General features: G+C 35.8%; 2 protein-coding genes across 2 annotated transcripts in view; both read left to right on the forward strand.

Moving 5' to 3' along the window:
• The first annotated feature begins 1,012 nt into the window (after window positions 1-1,012).
• LOC306858568 (leukotriene A-4 hydrolase-like) lies at window positions 1,013-12,446 on the forward strand. The gene is made up of 19 exons (XM_079399155.1): window positions 1,013-1,220; window positions 2,017-2,147; window positions 3,037-3,157; window positions 4,456-4,524; window positions 4,676-4,780; window positions 4,864-4,916; window positions 5,983-6,055; window positions 6,225-6,365; window positions 7,236-7,259; window positions 7,362-7,432; window positions 7,591-7,702; window positions 7,905-8,049; window positions 9,719-9,822; window positions 10,073-10,143; window positions 10,221-10,275; window positions 10,379-10,474; window positions 11,308-11,390; window positions 11,481-11,585; window positions 11,764-12,446. Exons 1-19 carry the CDS (start codon window positions 1,065-1,067, stop codon window positions 11,882-11,884), a joined length of 1,836 nt encoding a protein of 611 aa, XP_079255281.1. The 5' UTR covers window positions 1,013-1,064; the 3' UTR covers window positions 11,885-12,446.
• A 1,453-nt stretch (window positions 12,447-13,899) lies between these two features.
• Window positions 13,900-21,132, forward strand: part of LOC306859096 (transcription factor EC-like) — a 70,498-nt gene continuing 63,265 nt past the window's right edge. The window contains exons 1-2 of the mRNA XM_079399927.1: window positions 13,900-14,011; window positions 18,024-18,097. The gene's annotated coding sequence lies outside the window, so the exon portion shown is untranslated. The remainder of the gene's footprint in view (window positions 14,012-18,023; window positions 18,098-21,132) is intronic.

Here is a 21,132-nt window from a genome sequence, read left to right on the forward strand (position 1 = left end):
AATTACCCTGTATTTAAAACGTCTGTTCATTTCACGCCATCTAGTGGAGGGTGAACACATTACAACAAGCGCCTGTGAACCTCTTTACAAGAACTGACGCCCGTCAATCTTTAAATTACAATTAATGTTGAAAAAATAATAATAATAATGTAGTTATAGAAAGGGTATTATGATATCGAAAAAATAATAATTATACAATTGTATATACAATTGACATTAATGCATTTAAAAAGAAAATCATTTTTATTAAATTAGCATGCTATTAAAGCCAGGGGGAAATTGCATAAATAGGCATACTTTAAATATTATAAGATTTAATTTTTGCGTGATTTTTAATCACGAGAGTATGTGCATTACAATAATGTCACAGCGCAAAAATCTCAATGGTCAGTTTGATGGTCTCTCTCTCTCTCTCTCTCTGAAGAACTTAAGCTAAATTGTATGTATGTTTATGTCTTTTTTAGGTTACAAATGCCTAATTTGTGCACTCAGGCTTTGTTTTTCTTTTTTTTTTTGAGATTTATTTTTTTATTTTATTTTTTTTTTTAGATTTATATATATATATATCATCTGAAAGTTGAATAAATTGATGTATGGTTTGTTAGGACAGGACAATATTTGGCCGAGATACATCTATTTGAAAATCTGGAATCTGAAAAAAAAAAAAAAAAAAAAAAAAAAATCGCCTTTAAAGTTGTCCAAGTGAAGTTCTTAGCAAGGCATATTCCTAAACAAAAAAATAAGTTTTTATATATTTGCGGTAGGAAATTTACAAAATATCTTCACGGAACAGGATTTTTGGCATAAAATGAAAAATCTATAATTTTGACCCGTACAATGTATTGTTGGCTCTTGCTACAAATATTCCTGTGCGACTTCTGGTTCAGGGTCACGTTTAAGTTGTATGAACACCCTCAGCCACTAGAGGACAGTAGTTCATCGTTCTCGCTGAGAAGAACATAAAACTACAACTCCCATGATGCGATTCACCCTGCCGGCGTCACGTGACTGCGTGTGGGTTAAAATCCATTCGCAGCGCGAGCGGAGTGTTCTCTGTTTCAACCATGACTCCTGTGTCAGACCCTAGCTCTTTCTCCTCTCTCTCAAAGTGCGCTACCAAGCACTTAAATCTCATTTACCATGTTGACTTTGACAGGCACGTGCTCAAAGGGAAAGTCGCCCTGACTGTGGAAGTTCTGGAGGATAAATTCTCTTCTCTGGTACAGTTTTCATTTGATTCATCAAATCTGCGTTAGCTTGACTAATCACTACACCTCACGTTCACACTTATGTGTGCATAAGATGCAGTGTGCTGTATGCTTCTACACTGTTTTTATTGCTTTAGTTCATTAGTATTAAGTACAAGAATCTAATGGATTGTTTAATTGCATGCATGTTAAATATGCTCGTCTTACAGTAACAGTAGTTTCAGCTGGACTGGGTTACATATTTACCTGAATTTGATACAGTAATGATATCCGCTGCGTAACCTGATGACTTGTAGTCGCATTCAAAGTGTGCTGTTTATAAATTTGATCCATTTATTCAACCATCAGCGTTTGCAAATGCACGTGCGTATGCATTGCTTGTCATATTGTCAATAATGTGAAATGTATCTCATCATTAATGAGGTTTATTAGTCACGTACTGTGCACCTGGTTTACTGCACTTGATCTGAACTTTGATTCCAGGACCTTCCAGATCACATTGATAGACTTTTACCTGATCTTGTAGTAAAGGTGCATCTTGTCAGAAGATTTCAGATAAATCCAAGCTTGCATAACTGCTATACAGTTTGCATTTCAGAGGTGTGAAGTGAAAACAAATACACCAAACATGGATTTCCATGAATTGTTTTGACAAGATCAACCATAAAATATCTACTATTCAATATCAAAAGTCACGCCTATTGTACATGTAGTTTGCAACCATAAACCGTAGACTGACAGATTTAGGTATGTATAGTTTTATTTATATCTGATCTTTCTCTCTCTCGCTTTCGATCTTTCTTTCTAGACGCTGGACTCAAAGGACTTGAAGATCTTTAAGGTTTCTGCAAATGGCCAGGGTGTGCAGTTTGCACTGGGGACTAAGCATAAATTTAAGGGATCCCCACTAGAGATCACTCTGCCTTTTGAACTCTCACGGTACTGACACCAATTTATGTACTAAGGGATAGCAGTTTGTTTTTCTACTTCTAACATTTAAGGTATTTATGTTATGCAATTCACTGCCAAGAAACATGCATACAAATGCATGCTATGCTTTGCGAACAAAGTTATCACCAATGAGCTAGATCTGACAAAGTTCCTCAAAGGAAAAATATTTAATTATATAATTTGCATAATTAATAAAAACAATTAAATTATATTAATACAAAAATGCAGTCATTTAATTTAATGCATTCAGTTTAAAGGAATAGTTCACCTAAAAATGAATTGGGTTAAAATTTACTCGATCTCAGGCCATCCAAAATGTAGATGAGTTTGTTTCTTCATCAGGAAGAATCATCAGAATAGATTTGGAGAAATTTAGTATTACATCACTCGCTCACCAATGGATCCTCTGCAGTGAATGGGTGCCGTCAGAATGAGAGTCCAAACAGCTGATAAAAAATAATCCACAAGTAATCCAAACCACTGCAGTCCATCAATTAATGTCTTGTAAAGTGAAAAGATGTGTGTTTGTAAAAAAACAAATCTATCATCATGCCGTATTTAATTTCAAACCTGTTGTTTCTTCTATTCTTGCTTTCTCCAGCAAACAATTTTGATTGTTGGGTGAACCATTCCTCTAATTATTATTATTTTAATTCATTTATTTCTTCTTATAAGGAAAGAAATCAAAATAAAATATAATAGATTTTATTATTATTATTATTTGCAAGCAGAAAGTCTCCTGCAGCTTTGTAATCGGCTTAGTTTTTAATTGCTTTAAATAATCTCAAAAGTCAACTTTGACAGCCCTGTTAATTTCAGCGCAAAGTTTTTCCTAATTTTTCCCAACTTGTATTTAAATGATCCGTCTGTGTTTCAGTGGGCAACATGTGATTGTGGAGATTGAATATGAGACGTCTCCTAGTGCTACAGCACTGCAGTGGTTGACCCCCAAACAGACTGCTGGGAAAAAACATCCATATCTTTTCAGCCAGTGCCAGGTACGTCCTCACTAGGGGTGGGTGATATGACCAAAATCTTATATCACAATTTTTAATTACTTATTTACAATTTTAAATAATTACAAGCAATAGAACAAATAAATACAATAGAACAAAGACACAAATGAAATGGATCGAACTGGAAACCTCCAGCTCTATTTGTCTACTAGAAATAAGAAATACCACATAAAATAAAAAAGACAAAAACAACAAAAACTTAACTGTATAAATTTAATATACAATATTATGCTTTTTAAAGTTGTTTATTTGTCTTTGGTTTGTTTGATTAACATTAAATGACACAAACAGCAGCAGGTATATATTAGGCTGCTGTCACTTTAAGACTTAATGCACAGGTCCAATATCTGACACAAATCCGATTTTCTCCCTGCTGTTTATGTTCACTTAAGACAGAACCGGCTGCATTTATGTTAATGCTTGCCAAGATGGCATTTTGATACAAACAAAATGTGCAACAAGACGTCAAAAAGTAGTTTTAGGTTTTGAAATCATTTGATTTTAAACAAGGCTTAAAAAAAGGCTTAAAAGTGAAAGCAAATTTTAATCTTTTGTGATGGCGTAGCACTACACCAAAAGCTCAAATTATCGCGTGTACCGGTTTATCGCCCACCCCTACTCCTCGCCATTTCACATCTTTCCACAACCACACAGCACGTGTGTGTGAAGACTTGTGGTTCATGTGCAATTTCCTTGATAAATGATAATTTGTGCAATCTTTCAATACTAACCACAGTGTTTCACAGTCCTTATGCTTCACTAGTTTATCACGAAGAGTCCGTCTAGAGCTTGAGTGCTGTAGTAAGTTTTTAGTCCTAAAACTTTCCAGCCTTTCCTTTGGGTTTTCACAATAGCAGTTTTCAAGCAAACCACATGGGTTTTCCACTTTTCTTGGGTGCTATTCCATATACATTTTAAATCAAATGTGCATTTTTGGTCTCTTATAAGGAGGATCATAATTGGTCATTTACATATATAAGTCTTAAAGGTACAGTTTCAAAAACAGCTTGTTTTAATTCTAAAGGCCAGAAAAACGACATTACTTGAGTTTTGGTGTAATAAAGCTTGACTTGCATTATAATGCATCTTTTAAGCATTTGCAATGTGGTCAAACAAATGTTTCTAAACTTTTACTTGTTAGGAAGAACTTCACACCAGCTTGTGGCTGAAAACTTTCCAGCCAGGGTTTTTATAGTAGTGGTTTTCAATTAATGAGCATACTACATTGCATTTAAAACTATTGTATGTTTTTTTTTTTTTCATCTACTCTGTCTCTACAGGCCACTCACTGTAGGACCATGGTGCCTTGTCAGGACAGTCCATCAGTGAAGCACACTTACTATGCCCAGGTAACATGCATGAATAGCTCAAAGTACTAATTATATACTCAACGAAGCAGCACTGAAGTGCATGCCAAGACAAACAATCTAAACTGAAAGGAAACCAATTAAAATCCAGTTGTTCTGCCGGTAATACTAGGAACAATTTTCTGTGTCTCAGGTGTCTGTCCCCAGAGAGTTGGTGGCATTGATGAGTGCGTTGCGTGATGGTCAGGAACCAGATCCGAGTGATAGCAGCAGAGTCATCTATCGCTTCAGGCAGCCGGTCAGCGTCACATCCTTTTTATTTATTTAAATAAAGAATTGTTTTTTCCAAATGCTGTCTTCATATCTTTTTCTTTCTTGCAGGTCCCAATGCCCTCTTACCTCATTGCTATTGTTGTTGGCGCTTTGGAAAGCAGGTGATCCTTTTTCTGCTGTTCTTTCTCTTGTCTTCATTCTTTTTTCTCATAGTTTTGATTTCAGAACCAGGCTCATATTTTCACATGACCGACCATATTTACATATTCAGCACATTGTGGCTGTATTTCACATTCAAATTGGTTGGCTTATTATAAGAAGGCTTTTATATATGGAAAGGTACAGTAGCAAACATGGCTTGTTTTAATACAAAAGGGCAATAAAACTGTGAAAAAATGGTCATGTATACTGGTTATCAAAAATTTGGAATAATATTTTTGTTTTTGAAAGAAGATTCTTTTTTTTAAACATTTACCAGATGCTTTTACCCAAAATGACTTACAAATGAGGGCAATAGAAGCAAATACACAATAGAGCAACAATATATGTTGTGACAAGTCCTGGTTAGTCGTACATAGCAGTACATATAGAATTTTTTTAAAAATAAATAAAAAGAAAACCAGTAGATTTAATCGAAATACAATAGATGCTTCTTGTGTTAGAGGGTCAAGTGTAAATGGAAGAGATGTCTTGAAGATCTGCTCGGATGGAGTTGGGCAGGTCAAGCCACCAGGATGAACAGTTGTAATTAGTGTTGCAAACAGTTGATGCATCAAGTTCATCAGTTTAAAACCATTTTTTTTTGTGGAAATTTGGATAGAATGTTTAAAACATAGAATGTCCCTTTTGATCTATTTAATGCAACCTTCCTTAAAGTATTAAATTCTTTAAAAAACTTACTCAAAACAATATATATATATAGCAGCAAAATACAAAGATAACAAATATTAAGCAGCACAACTGTTTTCAACATTGATAATAAAGATAATTCGAGTAATGATACTGAAAATTTAGCTTTGAGATCACAGGAATAAATTACATTTAGAAAGATTTGAAAATAGTGAAGTATTTTCACGATTTAAAATAACCTTTTCTATGTTATTATTTTCACTGCACTTTGAATTAAATAAATGCAGCCTAGGTGAGCATAAAAGAGAAATCTTAATTTAAGATTTATGTGCACGCCTCCCAGATGAGGTGTAAATGATCTTTGTTTGTGGTTTACAGGGAAATCGGCCCCCGATCCAGAGTTTGGTCTGAGAAGGAATATGTGGATGAGGCAGCGTTTGAGTTTTCAGAGGCGAGAGGATTCTTTTCTGATGCACTAGACTGCGTTTTCAGCACTTTTGAATGTTAGACATATGGACAGATTGTTATAAACATGTCTTACACCAGTAACCACGCATTGCTTGCGTTTGCAATCTGATATGACTAACAGATAACACTGTTTTCTTCTTTCTGTTCATCAGACTGAGACCATGTTGAAGACTGCTGAGAGTCTGGCAGGGCCGTATGTGTGGGGCCACTATGATGTCCTGGTGCTGCCTCCGTCTTTTCCTTATGGGGGCATGGAGAACCCCTGCCTCACATTTGTCACTCCCACTGTACTGGTCCGTAAAATTCCTCTTCATAGATATATGCAGACTTCTGAAACTGGTAGATGCATTCACACAGACATGCAAAGCCACATTTAGAGACTGAAAGTAACAAGTTTTCAATCGCGGTCCATGACGGTTCTGAACAGGTCCTGTGAACTTGCAGTATAAAACATAAATGTGTTACAACATTATATACACCATTTTTTAAATGTTTGGGGTCAAGATAATTATTTTTTTTTAAAGAAATTAGTGCTTTTATTCAGCAAGGATGCATTAAATTGATCAAAAGTGACCGTAAGGCTTTTATAATCAAATAAATGATGTTCATCTGAACTTTCTATTTATTGTCCTGAAACAAATGTATCATGGTTTCCACAAAAATATTAAGCAGCACTACTGTTTTCAGCATTGATAATAATAATAAGCAATGTCTGTTGAGCAGCAAATTAAAACAATACAAAAAACAATTATTTATTCATGTGACACTGAAAACTGGCGTAATGGCTAATAAAAAATTCAGCTTTGCATCACATGAATAAATTAGTAAAAAAACAGTTGTTTTAGATTTTGTTAAAAATGCAGCCAAAGCAAGATACTTATATAATATATTATGTATTATATATTTTAATGCTAAGCAATGCATATTTCTATAGTAATTGTATATTTCTGTGTAAAGTCACTACAGATTGCTCTTGTTCCACTAGAGAGGTCAGATTAATTTGTCAAACAGTGGAATAAGCTTGAATTTTGTTCATGTTTATAGAATACACATCTGTTTTTATAATAAATTATTTAATTAATTAACAGAAAAATATAGCAGAACCACATCAGTATAAAAACAAATATAAATAAAATATTTAACTTTTTCGTTGTGCTTTTCAGGCTGGAGACAGATCCCTCGCTGGTGTAAGTCAACTGTGCATCAAAACATTTTTCGGTTAATGACTGGATTCTAAATCGCATCTTTTGCTAATGTGAATGCGCTCTGTGCTTTTGGTTTGGCTGCAGGTCATTGCTCATGAGATCTCCCACAGCTGGACAGGGAACCTGGTGACAAATAGGACCTGGGAGCATTTCTGGTCAGTCCGACGCACTGAATATGCAAAAGAGGCGTCTTTGGGCTGTAATGATCGATCAGTGTTGTGTAGTACATTTGAATGTTTTATTTGTAAAATGGTCAGAAAGATTCTGTTTTCTATGATATGACCGCTGTAATAACTGAAGTCTTTCTCTGCAGGTTGAATGAGGGTCATACGGTGTACATTGAGAGAATGATTGCCAGGTCTATGGAGAGTGAACAGCTCAGGCAGTTTAAAGGCATCGGAGGGTGGAAAGAGCTTCAAGAGTCTGTAAGTCACACATACATTTCACACTTAACTGTTTTCTGATCCTCACAGGAAATTACAGCAGATTATTCTCAAATCCTGATAAATCATGCAAATTATGCACTGTGCTGCTGTCATCTACTTTTCTGTCTGTTTGGTGATTGTCAGTAAATTGCATCAGGAACTCTAAACAGAAAAAGCAAGTCACTGCTGTATCGTTTTGTAGGTCAAACAGTTTGGAGCGAATAATGTGCTCACAAACCTGGTCCCGAATCTGCATGAGGTGGACACGGATGAAGCCTTCTCCTCTGTGCCCTACGAGAAAGGGTTCGCTCTGCTTTATCATCTGGAGGAACTGATGGGAGGTCCAGGTATACACACAAAATAATTTCTCCTCTCCCAGGTTAAAGTGCCAATACTGCTTAAAGTAGATCAAGAGTTAAGCCCAATTTATACTTCTGCGTCGAATCTACGCCGTAACCTACACAGAGACACACAGGCCTGCGCCGTACCTGACGTGCACCTCTCCAAAAATCGAACAGCGTGTCAATTCTACGCGGACCGCAAGCGCTGCGATTGGTCTCTAGAACCCCTCCCTCCGTGTGTACTTGAGTTTTGTGTGCGTTTATGAGCACTGTAATATAGTTTAATGTTACACCTTATTAAAAATAAAACAAAGCAAAGAACAAGTGTCGTATCATTTGTTATAGTACATAGCATTATACAGCAGTAGTTGTCCGCGACACACAATGTTGATCTGCCGTGGTACACGTCCTTGTGGAGATTGAAATAATGCCGCCATCTCCTGTTCCATTGTTGTCCCCTTTTTGTAGTTTTAAATGATGATTTAACGTAATGATTTGATATTTATATGCCACCGTCACGGCTTCTCCGACGAGCTGCTGCTTCTTGGGCTTTTGCCGTGGTACTGCGGGTTACACCAGCAACATGCCCGTGGACACTGCAGACTAGCATGTGTACTGCACATCGACGCGGACGACGACGCAGAAGTATAAATGAAAACGACACACAGCTTACTGCGTAGAGGCTATGACTTGGGTCCGACGCAGAAGTATAAATTGGGCTTTAAAGTGAAAAATTAAGATTCTGTCATCTTATACTCACCGTCATGACTTTCTAAACCTCCAAAACGGTTTCTTTTATCTGTTTTGCACAAAAGAATATATTTTGAAGAATGTGGGTTACAAAATAGTGGATGGCATCCATTGACTTTCATAGTATTTTTTCCATGATGATACAATGTATGCACAATATTAACAGACCCTACTCAATGCATGTTTTGCAAGATTCCCCTTTTTGTCAAACGTATTTTATTGGACTGTCCAGCTTTTAATGCATGTAGAAAACTCTTTTATGAAGTGAACTCACTTAAAGAGTTATTTAGTATAATTGTGCCAGAAAAAGTTTTTGCATTTTTATCATATCGTGCTGTTTTTTATTGTATTTGTTATACTTGTATTTTTTAAATTGTTTTTGCCATAAAAATAGCCTAAGATGCTGACATGGCATTAAATAAAAATATACTACTACAATATTAATAACAATAAAATTTAATAAAATATAATATTTAAATAAATATACAACCCAAAAATATATAATTAAATATATTTAAAAATATATATACAAATATCTTAAAGTAAGCCAAAAGTTAATTATAATATTTATTATATGACTCTACATGTCAAATAGTGCTATTAAACGATTAATCACATCCAAAATAAGTTTATATATATATATATATATATATATATATATATATATATATATACACACACACACGCGCATGTATATATTTCAGAAGAAAAGGTTGTTTAAATATTTATTTATAATATAAATCATATGAATCTAAATATTTTCAAAATGTATGTCTGTCTATTTATGTATACATAATAAATATACACAAACACATTATGCAAACAAAAACTTTTATTTTGGATGCGATTTAATCGTTTGACAGCACTAATGTCAAATAAAAATAATGTAAAAATAAAATTGTCTTTTTCTGCCTTTTAATTATAGAGGTCTTCATGGGTTTCGTGAAGTCTTACATTCAGCTGTTTGCCTATGGCAGTGTAACCACAGAGGAATGGAAGAACTATCTGTTCACTTACTTCAAAGACAAGGTGAGAACTAATGCACTCTGTATTACATATGCATAATTCTTGTATGCAAGATGACAAATAAAGCCCAGTAATATAGGAGCATACATTGTTGTATATTCACTTTAAAGCTTTTGTCATTTTTTTTATAAAAAAAATAAATAAAATAATAATAATAGTAATTTGGAACCATTCATGATGATCAAACAAATATCCTGTGAAAATTCTAAAGAAAATTCTATTTCATGTTTAAATGTCTCTGTTTCTTTGTCAGGTGGACATCTTGAATAAAGTGGACTGGAATGGATGGATGCACACTCCAGGAATGCCCCCTGTCAAACCACAGTGAGCACTGGAGCACATGTTTGGAGTGTGTGTGATTTTGATTTGATTTGATTTATACTTGTCCTCTTTGTTCACAGGTATGATACCACTATGGCAGATGCCTGCACTGCTCTGTGCCAGAGATGGGTGAAAGTGAGCCTTTCTCCTATTAAACGACACCAAAGCCTTTCACAGTTTTGAAGCTTCTCTAAATAACATTGAGTTTTAAGGCTAAGCCTCCTCTTTATCTATTAAGGCAAAAGAAGAGGACCTTGCAAGTTTCACTGAGGCAGACGTGAAGAAACTCAACTCTCCTCAGCTCATTGAGTTTATGGCTTTGTTTCTCCAAGAGGTACTAAATAAGTTGAAATGGGTGAAAAATTCCTTAAATTGACAGAGGTATCACAATATTTTGTTTTTGTCAAGAACATCCTAGCAATGACCTTAGGACTTACCGAGTCACAAGCAAGAACTATTCACATTTTTTAATGTAAAGAATAAAAATAAGTGGGAAAAAAGTAATTTACATTGATTTTCACATTTTTAGGTAAACAAGATTTTTTTTATTTTGTTTTAATTCAATATTTTTTAATTTAGTTACAATTTAAATATTTTAAAAAAATTCTATGTAAAAATCTAAATGAGTTTTGCATAAGCAAGGACTGTTCACATTTTTACATAAATGTGATATTTTCATTTATATTTTATTTAAATATTAAATGTTTTATAATTCATTTAATTTTTAAATTTGACATTTAAAATTAATGACAAAAAAAAAAAAAAAAAAATATATATATATATATATATATATATATATATATATATATATATATATATATATATATATATATATATATATATATATATATATATATATATATATATATAAATCTACTTTTCAGTGCATATCACTTAAACATAAACTATTTACATTTTTATATAAATATGATGTTTTTAAAATATATTTAATTTACATTTTTTATAATTTTAACTATTTAATTTAATTAAACATTTTTCAAATGTATAAATCTAATTTAGTCTGCAATGCCTCCGTATGTTGTTGCAGTGCTATGTAAGTGATGCTGCAACAAAAACATGTTTAGCTCTGCAAAAGATCGGAAAAAAGACCGGAACTGAAAGCAGAAGTAGTCTTGAAATGTGTCTGATTCTTCTGCATATTGCCAGGAGCCCCTTCCTCTGGCGCATGTGAAGAAGATGCAGGAGGTCTACCAGCTGAACAGTGTTAAAAATGCAGAGGTCCGCTTCAGGTAAGCACCCCGTTTTTTTTTTTGTTTTTTTAAATATTTGATAATTACATATTTCAGTATTTGATGATGTCAAATTGGTTGTTTATGCAGGTGGTTGCGCATCTGTGTGAGGGCACATTGGGAGGAAACTGTTCCCCTGGCGCTGAAGATGGCTACTGAACAGGGCAGAATGAAATTCACTCGCCCACTCTTCAAGTAAATGCATTCATTTGTTTTGAGAAGGACCAAAAGGAACAGGATGTTACAGAGAGTTTTGTCATTTCCTTGCTACAGCGAGCAATGTGTGCACACTTCTGTTTTCAAGTGTCCAGAGCTCAAGACCATTTCAATGTGCACTTGCTGACCTCCTTTTCTCCTTCCCTTTTTCGTTTAGGGAAGTTTACAACTTCTCCAAGTACAGCGACGAGGCAGTGAAGACTTTTAAGGAGCATCGTGGAGCACTTCACCCTGTCACAGCCATGCTGGTGGCCAAAGATTTGAAAATCGATGGCTAAAATGCTGCTTTCTGATCTTCTTATACACGAGCAGTGTTTCTATGCTTCAACCTAGTACTCCGATACAAAACTGCATATCACACCTTGAACAGACGGGTTATTGTGTAGAATGATTTTCTCTTCATTGGCCAAAGCTTGCATTTTTTTTTTAATGTCTCAGTCTCAGGGCTTAGAAAAAAACAAGCATTTTAAGTATCATGTAGTTCAATTTAAAAAAAAAAAAAAAGACCATATCTTGGTATGAACGATCCACTATATCCTTTTATATGACATGTCCAAAGTAAGGTCTGTAATAAACTCATCTGTACAAGAGGTTTCTGCTCTATTATCCAGCACAAAATGTATCATGGTGAACATACAAACAAATGCATTTCATATGTATACAGTCATGGCCAAAAATATTGGCACCCTTGGTAAATATGATCAGAGAAGGCTGTGAAAATTAATCTGCATTGTTAATCCTTTAAAAAAAATTCACAAAAATCTAACCTTTCATTGGATAAGAATTTAAAATGGGGAAATATTCTGAAATAAAAAAAATTCTCAAATACATGTTGGACACAATTATTGGCACCCCTAGAAATTCTTATGAGTAAAATATCTCTGAAGTATATTCTCATTCATATTCACAATTTTGAGCACTCCAGGGTGATTATGAACATGAAATTATCCAGCCATGGCTTCCTGTTTCACAGAAATATAAATAGGAGGGTCAACAAAGCCCATAGCCCAAATTCCCTTAATCATCCATCACAATGAGAAAAACCAAAGAATATATTTCTGATGTGCAGCAAAAGATAATTGAGCTTCACAAATTAGTGAAGTGGCTTTAAGAAAAGAGCTAGAGCAGTGAAAATTCCCATTTCCACCATCAGGGCAATAATTAAGAATTTCTAATCAACATAAAATGTTACGAAACTGTCTGGAAGAGGACGTGTGTCTATATCGTCCTAATGCATGATGAGGAGGAGAGTTTGGCTAAAGACTCTCCGAAGATCACAGCTGGAGAATTACAGAAAATAGTTGAGTCTCAGGGTCAGAAAACCTTAAAAAAAATAAAAAATTTGTCAAACAGCACCTACATCACCACATGTTGTTTGGGAGTGTTTCAAGAAAAATTCTCCTAGCTCATTCAAAATCAAACTCCAGCATATTCAGTTATCAGACACGACTGGAACTTCAAATGGGACTGGCTTCTATGGTCAGATGAAACTAAAAAATTTGCTTTTTAACAGCAAACACTCAAGATGGGTTTGGTGAACACAGGGACCCCATGTGTACAATGAAATATACTGCTGTATTTTTGATGTATATTATATTTTCTGCTGGAGGTCCTGGACATCTTGTTGGCATCATGGATTCTATCAAATACCAACAGATAAAAAAATCAATAAGTGACTGTTAGAAATATTTTAATGGGCCATGTTAGGATCTTCCAACCATACAATAATCCAAACACAAACCTCAAAAACAACACAAAAATGGGTCACTGGGCACAAAACCAAGCTTCTGCTGGCCATTCCAGTCCTCTGACCTGAACCCTGTAGAAAATGAGTGAGGTGAACTGAAGAGAAGAAGCACCAACATGGAGCTGGGAATCTGAAGGGTCTGGAGTGATTCTGGATGAAGGAATGGTCTCTGATCTCTTGTCAGGTGCTCTCTAACCTCATCAGGCACAATAGGAGAACATTTAGAGCTGTTAAACTGGCAAATGGAGGCTTCAAAAAGTATTGAATAAATGGGTGCCGTTAATTGGCCAATGTGTATAAGAAAAACATTTATTTCATATAGATCTTTTTTTTAAAGATCATTATTTTGTGTATTTGGTGTAACAGCATATGTTGACATGTTTTATTGTTAAAAAAAAACATTAGTTTTCAAATACTGTACATTATTGTAAATCCTCTATGCCCCGCCTCTCTCAAACGCTTTGATTTCTACAAAGTCCCAGCAGGTGGCAGCGAGTCACTGAGTCGTTGAGATTGAACCGAATCATTTAAACAATTGATTCATTCAGGAACAAAACATCATCATGTTGCTCACAGACGCAAAACTGCGCGGTGGCTGTGTTTGGAATGTTTTTTGCTGGCGAAATCGAGCAAAAACAGCCAATATGGTGTCTAAAACGTAAGTATCTTTATATTAACTTATTGTTTATTGAACTGTTGTATAAAATCAAAAGTCTACACCGCTAAATCCTCACATTTCCACAACAAGATCAACAGCGCTCCAGACATGCGTAATCTCTTCAGAACATTTACGTTAATTCTCTCCTCTGTCCCCCTCCTCCACCTCCCACCACTTCGATAACCGCTGACGACTTTGCCACTTTTTTCACAGACAAAACTAGAACAATCAGTAACCAGTTCTCAACTCCACAGGCCCTCCAATCAACCACATCTACTGCTCTAACTCCCATCTTCTCCTTCTGTCCCCTCACCGAGGCAGAAGTATCCAAACTTCTCCTCTCCAGCCATCCTACAACATGTCCTCTCGACCCGATCCCCTCACACCTTCTCCAAACAATCTCTCCCACACTCTTACCGGCAGTCACACACATTATCAACACATCTCTCCTCACAGGCATCTTCCCCACAGCATTCAAGCAGGCTCGGGTAACACCACTGCTCAAAAAACCTACATTAAACACTTCTCTTTTAGAAAACTACAGACCTGTCTCTCTCCTTCCATTCGTAGCGTAAACACTCGAACGAGTTGTCTTCAATCAGCTCTCACGGTTTCTTTCACAGTACAACAAACTGGATGCTAAACAGTCAGGTTTCAGGAGTGGCCATTCAACAGAGACTGCGCTACTCTCAGTCACTGAAGCCCTGCGAACTGCAAAGGCCGATTCCAAATCATCAGTCCTCCATTCTGCTGCTTTTGACACTGTCAATCATCAGATTCTCCTGTCTACCTTCTCATCACTGGGCATCACTGGGATTCCACTTCGCTGTCTCACCGGTAGATCTTTCAGGGTGGCCTGGGGAGGGGAGGTATCCAAACCACATAAACTGGTCACTGGAGTTCCTCAGGGATCGGTTCTTGGACCCCCCCCTCTTCTCCACATACACTACATCACTGGGTCCCATCATACATGCACATGGATTCTCCTATCACTGCTACGCCGATGACACACAGCTCTATCTCTCTTTTCAACCAGATGACCCAACGGTAGCTGCATGGATCTCAGGCTGCCTGGCAGACATCTCGGCATGGATGAAAGAACATCACCTACAGCTCAACCTGGCAGAGACGGAGCTTCTTGTCTTCCCTGCCACTCTACAGCATGACTTCACGATTCAGTTAGGCTTATCAATGATTACCCCATAAACTTCGGTCAGAAATCTTGGTGTAATCTTTCATGACCAGCTGACCTTCAAAGAGCACATTGCAAAGACTGCTCGATCCTGCAGGTTTGCACTACACAACATCAGAAAGATCAGGCCCTTTCTGACAAAGCATGCTGCACAACTTCTTGTCCAGGCCCTTGTTGTTTCTAGACTGGACTACTGCAATGCCCTTCTGGCTGGTCTGCCATCAAACACAATCAAACCGCTACAAATGATTCAGAATGCAGCTACACGACTGGTCTTCAACGAGCCCAAAAGAGTGCATGTTACACCTCTCTTCATCTCCTTGCACTGGCTACCAGTGACAGCTCGCATCAAGTTCAAGACACTGATTCTTGCATACAGAACTACCACAGGCTCAGCACCCTCCTACTTCCACTCACTATTACGAACCTACATCCCCTCCAGAAGTCTGAGATCTGCTTGTGAGCGACGCCTTGTGGTACCATCACAGAGAGGCTCAAAATCACTCTCCAGAACGTTCTCGTTCACCATTCCTGGCTGGTGGAATAATCTTCCCAAACCTATCCGGAACGCCGGATCCCTGTCAATCTTCAAGCAACAACTGAAAACTCCTCTCTTTCGGCAGTACTTGACTTAATCCTAAACGCAAAAAAAAAAAAAAAAAAACCTTAATCTTTCCCTCGATCTTTCTCTCCCTCCCTTACTAGCTTGTACTTATTTGAACAATGACTGAGACTTGGTGTTACGAGCACTTCCTCTGATTGCCTCTTCAAGATGAATCGCTTCTTGTATTCCCCAATTGTAAGTCGCAAAGCGTCTGCCAAATGTCTAAATGTAAATATCACATTTGTAACCTGATTTTTTAAAAAGAAAAAACGGCACTCTTTGTGCGACATTAACTATATGAATTGATATAAATATATACAATTTCTGCCCCCTTATCTTCAATTATGTGATTTATTTTGAATGCATATTAATAGACTAAATCATGCAGTGAAAGAACGCACTCCAAACGCGCACACACACTAGTCTAACCAGATTTAACCACGTCGTGTATGCCTGCACTCTGTAGGCAGGGATGGGCAGTATTTCAAATACATATTTGAAATACAAAATACTATTTTGTATTTTAATACTTTTGAAAAATATCAAATGTATTTTGTTTTTAAATGCATTTAATCTTAGTATTTTTGCATTTTCAAAATACATAAAATACTTTTTGCCAGTCAATGTCTTTATTAGACTGCTGGTTTCCTGTATCAACTAGTTCAAACATTTGTAACAAATGTAATCGTCAAATTGACCACGTTCATGTCTCGACTCTATGGCATGTCAACGGGATAAATATATCTTTAAGCAGTTTAAATGTATATGATTTTTAACGCGTGAACACCATTCTTTTTATGGTGTTTTGCTTGACTAATACAAAGGTGAATAAACTTGAAGCACATCATCTAGTTTAAAAAAAAAAAAAACAACAAATAATGTTTGCCATCCGCTCCACTAGGCGGCATAAAAGTACTTCACTTTCACTCTGACACCTTTGCATCCTTGACGACAATGACTCTTGTTTGCATTCATACTTGAAAGGGAATTTTGATTCATAACTTTAATGCCATACAGATTCTGCTGATGACAGTTCACTGACAGACTCTTATTAATGTAAATCAACAGCACAAATTACAGCCCGTCAGCAAACAAACCGACAAACTTCAAAAAGTACAACAATCGAGTGTCACGAGACTCCCCTGTAAGTAACTTTCTGCATAAAAAAACATTTTATTACTATACTAAGTTCTTAGACCTTACATTTCTTAGTATTCAGAAACAATAACGTCGTATATAAAGGTATATTTACTTTAATTTCTGTAAATGAGAGACTGCTGGACAGTATCATATGTAAACATCACACACAATATACTGGCATAATTGTTTCACCAACGCTAATTGCTATAAATTTATTGAGCATGGATGATATTATTTGCTGCTTAATTATTCATCTCAGTTATTTATGGACATAGTAAATAATAGGCAAGATAAATAAGTCAATTAATTAATATATAGTTTGTTGACCCTTTAGACATTTTTCGTTTGATATAGTGAGAATATGGTGCAGCCGCTGATATTTATATGGCCAAAACGAAAGATGATATTCTGATGACTATAATGTAAATCACTGAGATCAGTGTAGCAAACTGCTTACATAAAAAAGCATATAAATATAAAAAGTGTCATTCTATATCCCCTTTATTAAGAGGAAATTGAGATGCTTAGTTTTCTGCTCCTTTAGTTTTTTTTATTGTGGGGCCAAAATATAGTCCAATGCAATATAAAGATGATTATCAAGCAGACAACATAAAGCATGTAGTAGACTATGTAGAGCAGATTTTTCAGCAAAGTTTTGAACATTGATAGTTTATAGGGAGTTAAATGGTAATCCCATTTGCTGATACTCAGCTGTCACCATCTATGATTTCAGCGAATCGTGTTGGGGAACGTAGGCAACTTGATTAATATTCATGAGCACAGGCTTTAGCATGAAATAATGAGCTGCTGACAGTATGCAGACTACCCGAGGGAAAAAAAAAAAAACGTTAGAAAAGAGAAGTCATCTTTAAGTATTATTATAAGTCAGCCTTGTTTAATAGATTACTTTCTTTACAGAATGACCAAGCAGCAGCACTAGTTCTGTTATTATAAAAAATATACATTTACAGTTAGTTCTAATTATTTGTTATATTATTTAAAAGAATGATGTATTGACTATTTTCTGCGACTGATGGTTTAATCATAATTCATTTGTCTTGTTTTCTTTTCTGCAGTCTTTCCACATTGTGATGCTGCTCTCTAGTGACCACATCTGGAATATGAACCATCAGGTTTAAAAGTGCAGCAGGTGAGTGATCTTATGTTCACTTGTCTACATTACACTGTAAAATTTACAGTGGTCTCAAGTAAATGATCCAATACAGAAAGACTGCACTGTAGTTTAGGGTAGAGGACCACAGTTAGAAGCTTAATGCTCCTTTCAGAATGTTCAATGTGGGTCATGTGCAGTTAAACACACAGAAATGACCATAACTGGACCAGACATCATAAACAGAAAAGATCAGAAAAGATAATTTTGAAATGTGTGATTTCAATTAAGACAAAATTCCTATTGTAAATTAGATGCATAAGGATTTTTATTTGTCTCTTTAAACTACAGAATAAGGAATGTTGGAAGGATTAGTTGGGATGTGTGGACAGATAGTGGCTTTAATAAGGAAAATCTGATCAAAGACAGACAGGTAATGCTTGTGTTTGTGGTTTGTAGGGCTGCAGTGTTTCATGTTTAGCTTGTAATGCAAGCATCATGCGAGACATAACCAGCCTTAATCAATTTTAATATTCTAATTCAAAATAGATGTTATTTTTATTATTATTCACAAACTTTTTAATGTTTAATTTCTTTATTTATTAACATCCTCTAAAAAGATTAATTTTAATATTTATATTATTATAGAGAATTGTAAATATTTGTTTTTGTAATATTATTCATATTTATTTATTATTTAGTGTAACAACATAAATGCATAATTGTTTTCAAATGCATTTATTTATTAACGTTTGGAAAAAGCCAGATTTTAATATTGTAATTCTAAATTGTTACTTTAAAATTGGTAATGTTTATTTAATTGGTCTAGACATAATGCTTTCTTTCTTTCTTTCTTGAATGTATGTAAATGTGTTTATTTCTTATAGTATAGTATAGTGTGTATATATATATATATATATATGTATGTGTGTGAGGTGGTGTGGCTGAGTGGTCAGAGCTCATAGTGTACTCTCTTCTCCAGGGTTGTGGGTTCAAACCCCTCCTCTGCTGTGTAAGTGAACAAAAGGTGTGTTTGATGGTGTTTGACGGAGGCATCCCGGGACTTGAAATTTGCAGGGTAGGATGGGGTAGAGACGCTGGGTGGAACTAAAAAGGTGGCATTGTCCGGTGAGGTCTGGTTGGGGAGTTACGGAAACGGAACGACCTGGCTCGGCGATCTCATATCGCATAATCTTATTAACTGCTTATCTCCTGAACTGCAACTTTTCAGCGCCAATTTCACTGGTTAAGGTTAGGGTCAGGTGTGGGGTAGGTTTAGGGGCTAGCATTTTTTGTAGCATAGTGTAGGAAATTAAATGAACACTGTGATTGACACAACCAATAACATTTTTAGAATCAGCTGTGGGGTGGAGTTTACGCTGAAGTTGATTGGGAGAAAAAAATTGCGCATGCGTGTCATGTGCCTGTCTTTCAATGGGAGGAAGCCATGCCCTATTTTGGAGCCCCCACCCCGTTTTGGAGTTCCCGCCCCCATTTGGAGATCTCCAGGCTGCAGTTATACCCTTCTCACAAGAGGGAGTTAGGTATAAACGGAGGTCGGAGCCAGCTCCAAATGGGTGAGATTTGTAATATCATCTACACCAAACCCAACCCTAAACCTAACCTCTCCCAACCTACTTGCAGCATAAGTCCCTCCCACTTGCAGGTTTCCGGGCTTCAGCGATACATACTTGGCACTCTGGGGTACTTGACATCCTCGATGACATATGCAGCCATCAAATGTGACCACCAGAGGTCACAGCCTTCCATATGAGACACAGCAACTGACATCGGATGTGTTTTCTGCGAAGGTTGTAGCTACACTCAGGAAAGTGTCTCTCCGGAAGCAGGAAGACTTTTCATATCATTGAACATTTGTGGCTTCAAAGGGATGATCTGCTTACAGCAGGTGTATACAGTCCTGCTCCTTTAGGACCACCTTACTTAGGCTCAAACTCAAAGGAAATATATTCTACGCTATAGTCTAAATCACAGTCTGTATTATGTGGTAGTAATTGATTGGCTGTGGGAGATGAATATTTAATTGGCTGTGTCTGTTCAAGCTGTCTGTGCTGTGATGTTAAATATAGTTATTTGTAGATAATATGGGTTATAGTTCTGTTTGTTGTTCTGTTGTTTAATGGTACTTATGTGACTCTTTAATAAATATGTCTGAATTAGTGTTACCCTTGAAGAGAACAGTGTTCCTTTTGAACTACTTGTGATTTTGAGGTGTTTTTTCTTCTTTTTTTGGGATTTAAATGTTTTTTATATTATTGATGTCTTTGTGTTGTTAATGAGGTACCTGAGGCAAGCCTTAAGAAATACGAAGTTATATTCATATACATTTTTTCATTCCCCGTCCCCTCCCCACCTACTTAGGTTACAAATCATTTGCTTTTTAAAGGCGTGACCCCTCAAAGAGAAAATGATTGTAACTTACACATTAACTAGTAAATAATATAAGTATTACCTGTCCATGATCATTACAGCGAATGTCTGTCCACTAGTCCCAGAGCTCTTCTGGTGTTCAAACACATCCCTTATTCTGTAGGATAAAGAAAGACATGCATAATTACTCCATATATGTGAAGATCCATTTTAATACATGTAAGTAGATACATATACTCACTGATAGAGTGATATAAACTGGATCTAATGATTCATAAATCTTGTGCACCACAAAGATAAGAGTAATTCTTCATAATCATCATATAGATTTGCAAAGAAATAAATGTTAAATATAATGTATAAACAAACTGTACAGCCTGTGTAGAATCTTAATAGAAAGATATAAAATTATGTACATTTTCCTAAAGCTGTACAGTGTGGAAGAAATAAAGCAGGGCATTTAAGTGTTCTTCTGTAATGCTGTCTCAATAATATTTGAATCTTTGTACTCACATGCTGTTGAAGTTGAGCTTATGGTCTTCTACCGGTCTCTGTGCTTTAGTTTCTGGTTAATATACTGCTGGATACTGGGAAAAAAACAAAATAGATGTTTTGTCATATTGACAGGAACTTTGAACTGTCCAAATCTAATGTTAAATCTTTCTGAATTGGATCATCTAGTT

The sequence above is a fragment of the Barbus barbus genome, assembly GCF_936440315.1.
Source record: "Barbus barbus genome assembly, chromosome: 39".
NCBI lineage: Eukaryota > Metazoa > Chordata > Actinopteri > Cypriniformes > Cyprinidae > Barbus > Barbus barbus.

Excerpts from the sequence above, each read along its gene's own strand:
- LOC306858568 (XM_079399155.1), top strand. The coding sequence starts at position 1,065 with ATGACTCCTGTGTCAGACCCTAGCTCTTTCTCCTCTCTCTCAAAGTGC. Across the intron at positions 4,781-4,863 it reads TCTATCGCTTCAGGCAGCCG|GTCCCAATGCCCTCTTACCT; the intron begins GTCAGCGTCACA and ends TCTTTCTTGCAG. Across the intron at positions 7,260-7,361 it reads GAGACAGATCCCTCGCTGGT|GTCATTGCTCATGAGATCTC; the intron begins GTAAGTCAACTG and ends GTTTGGCTGCAG.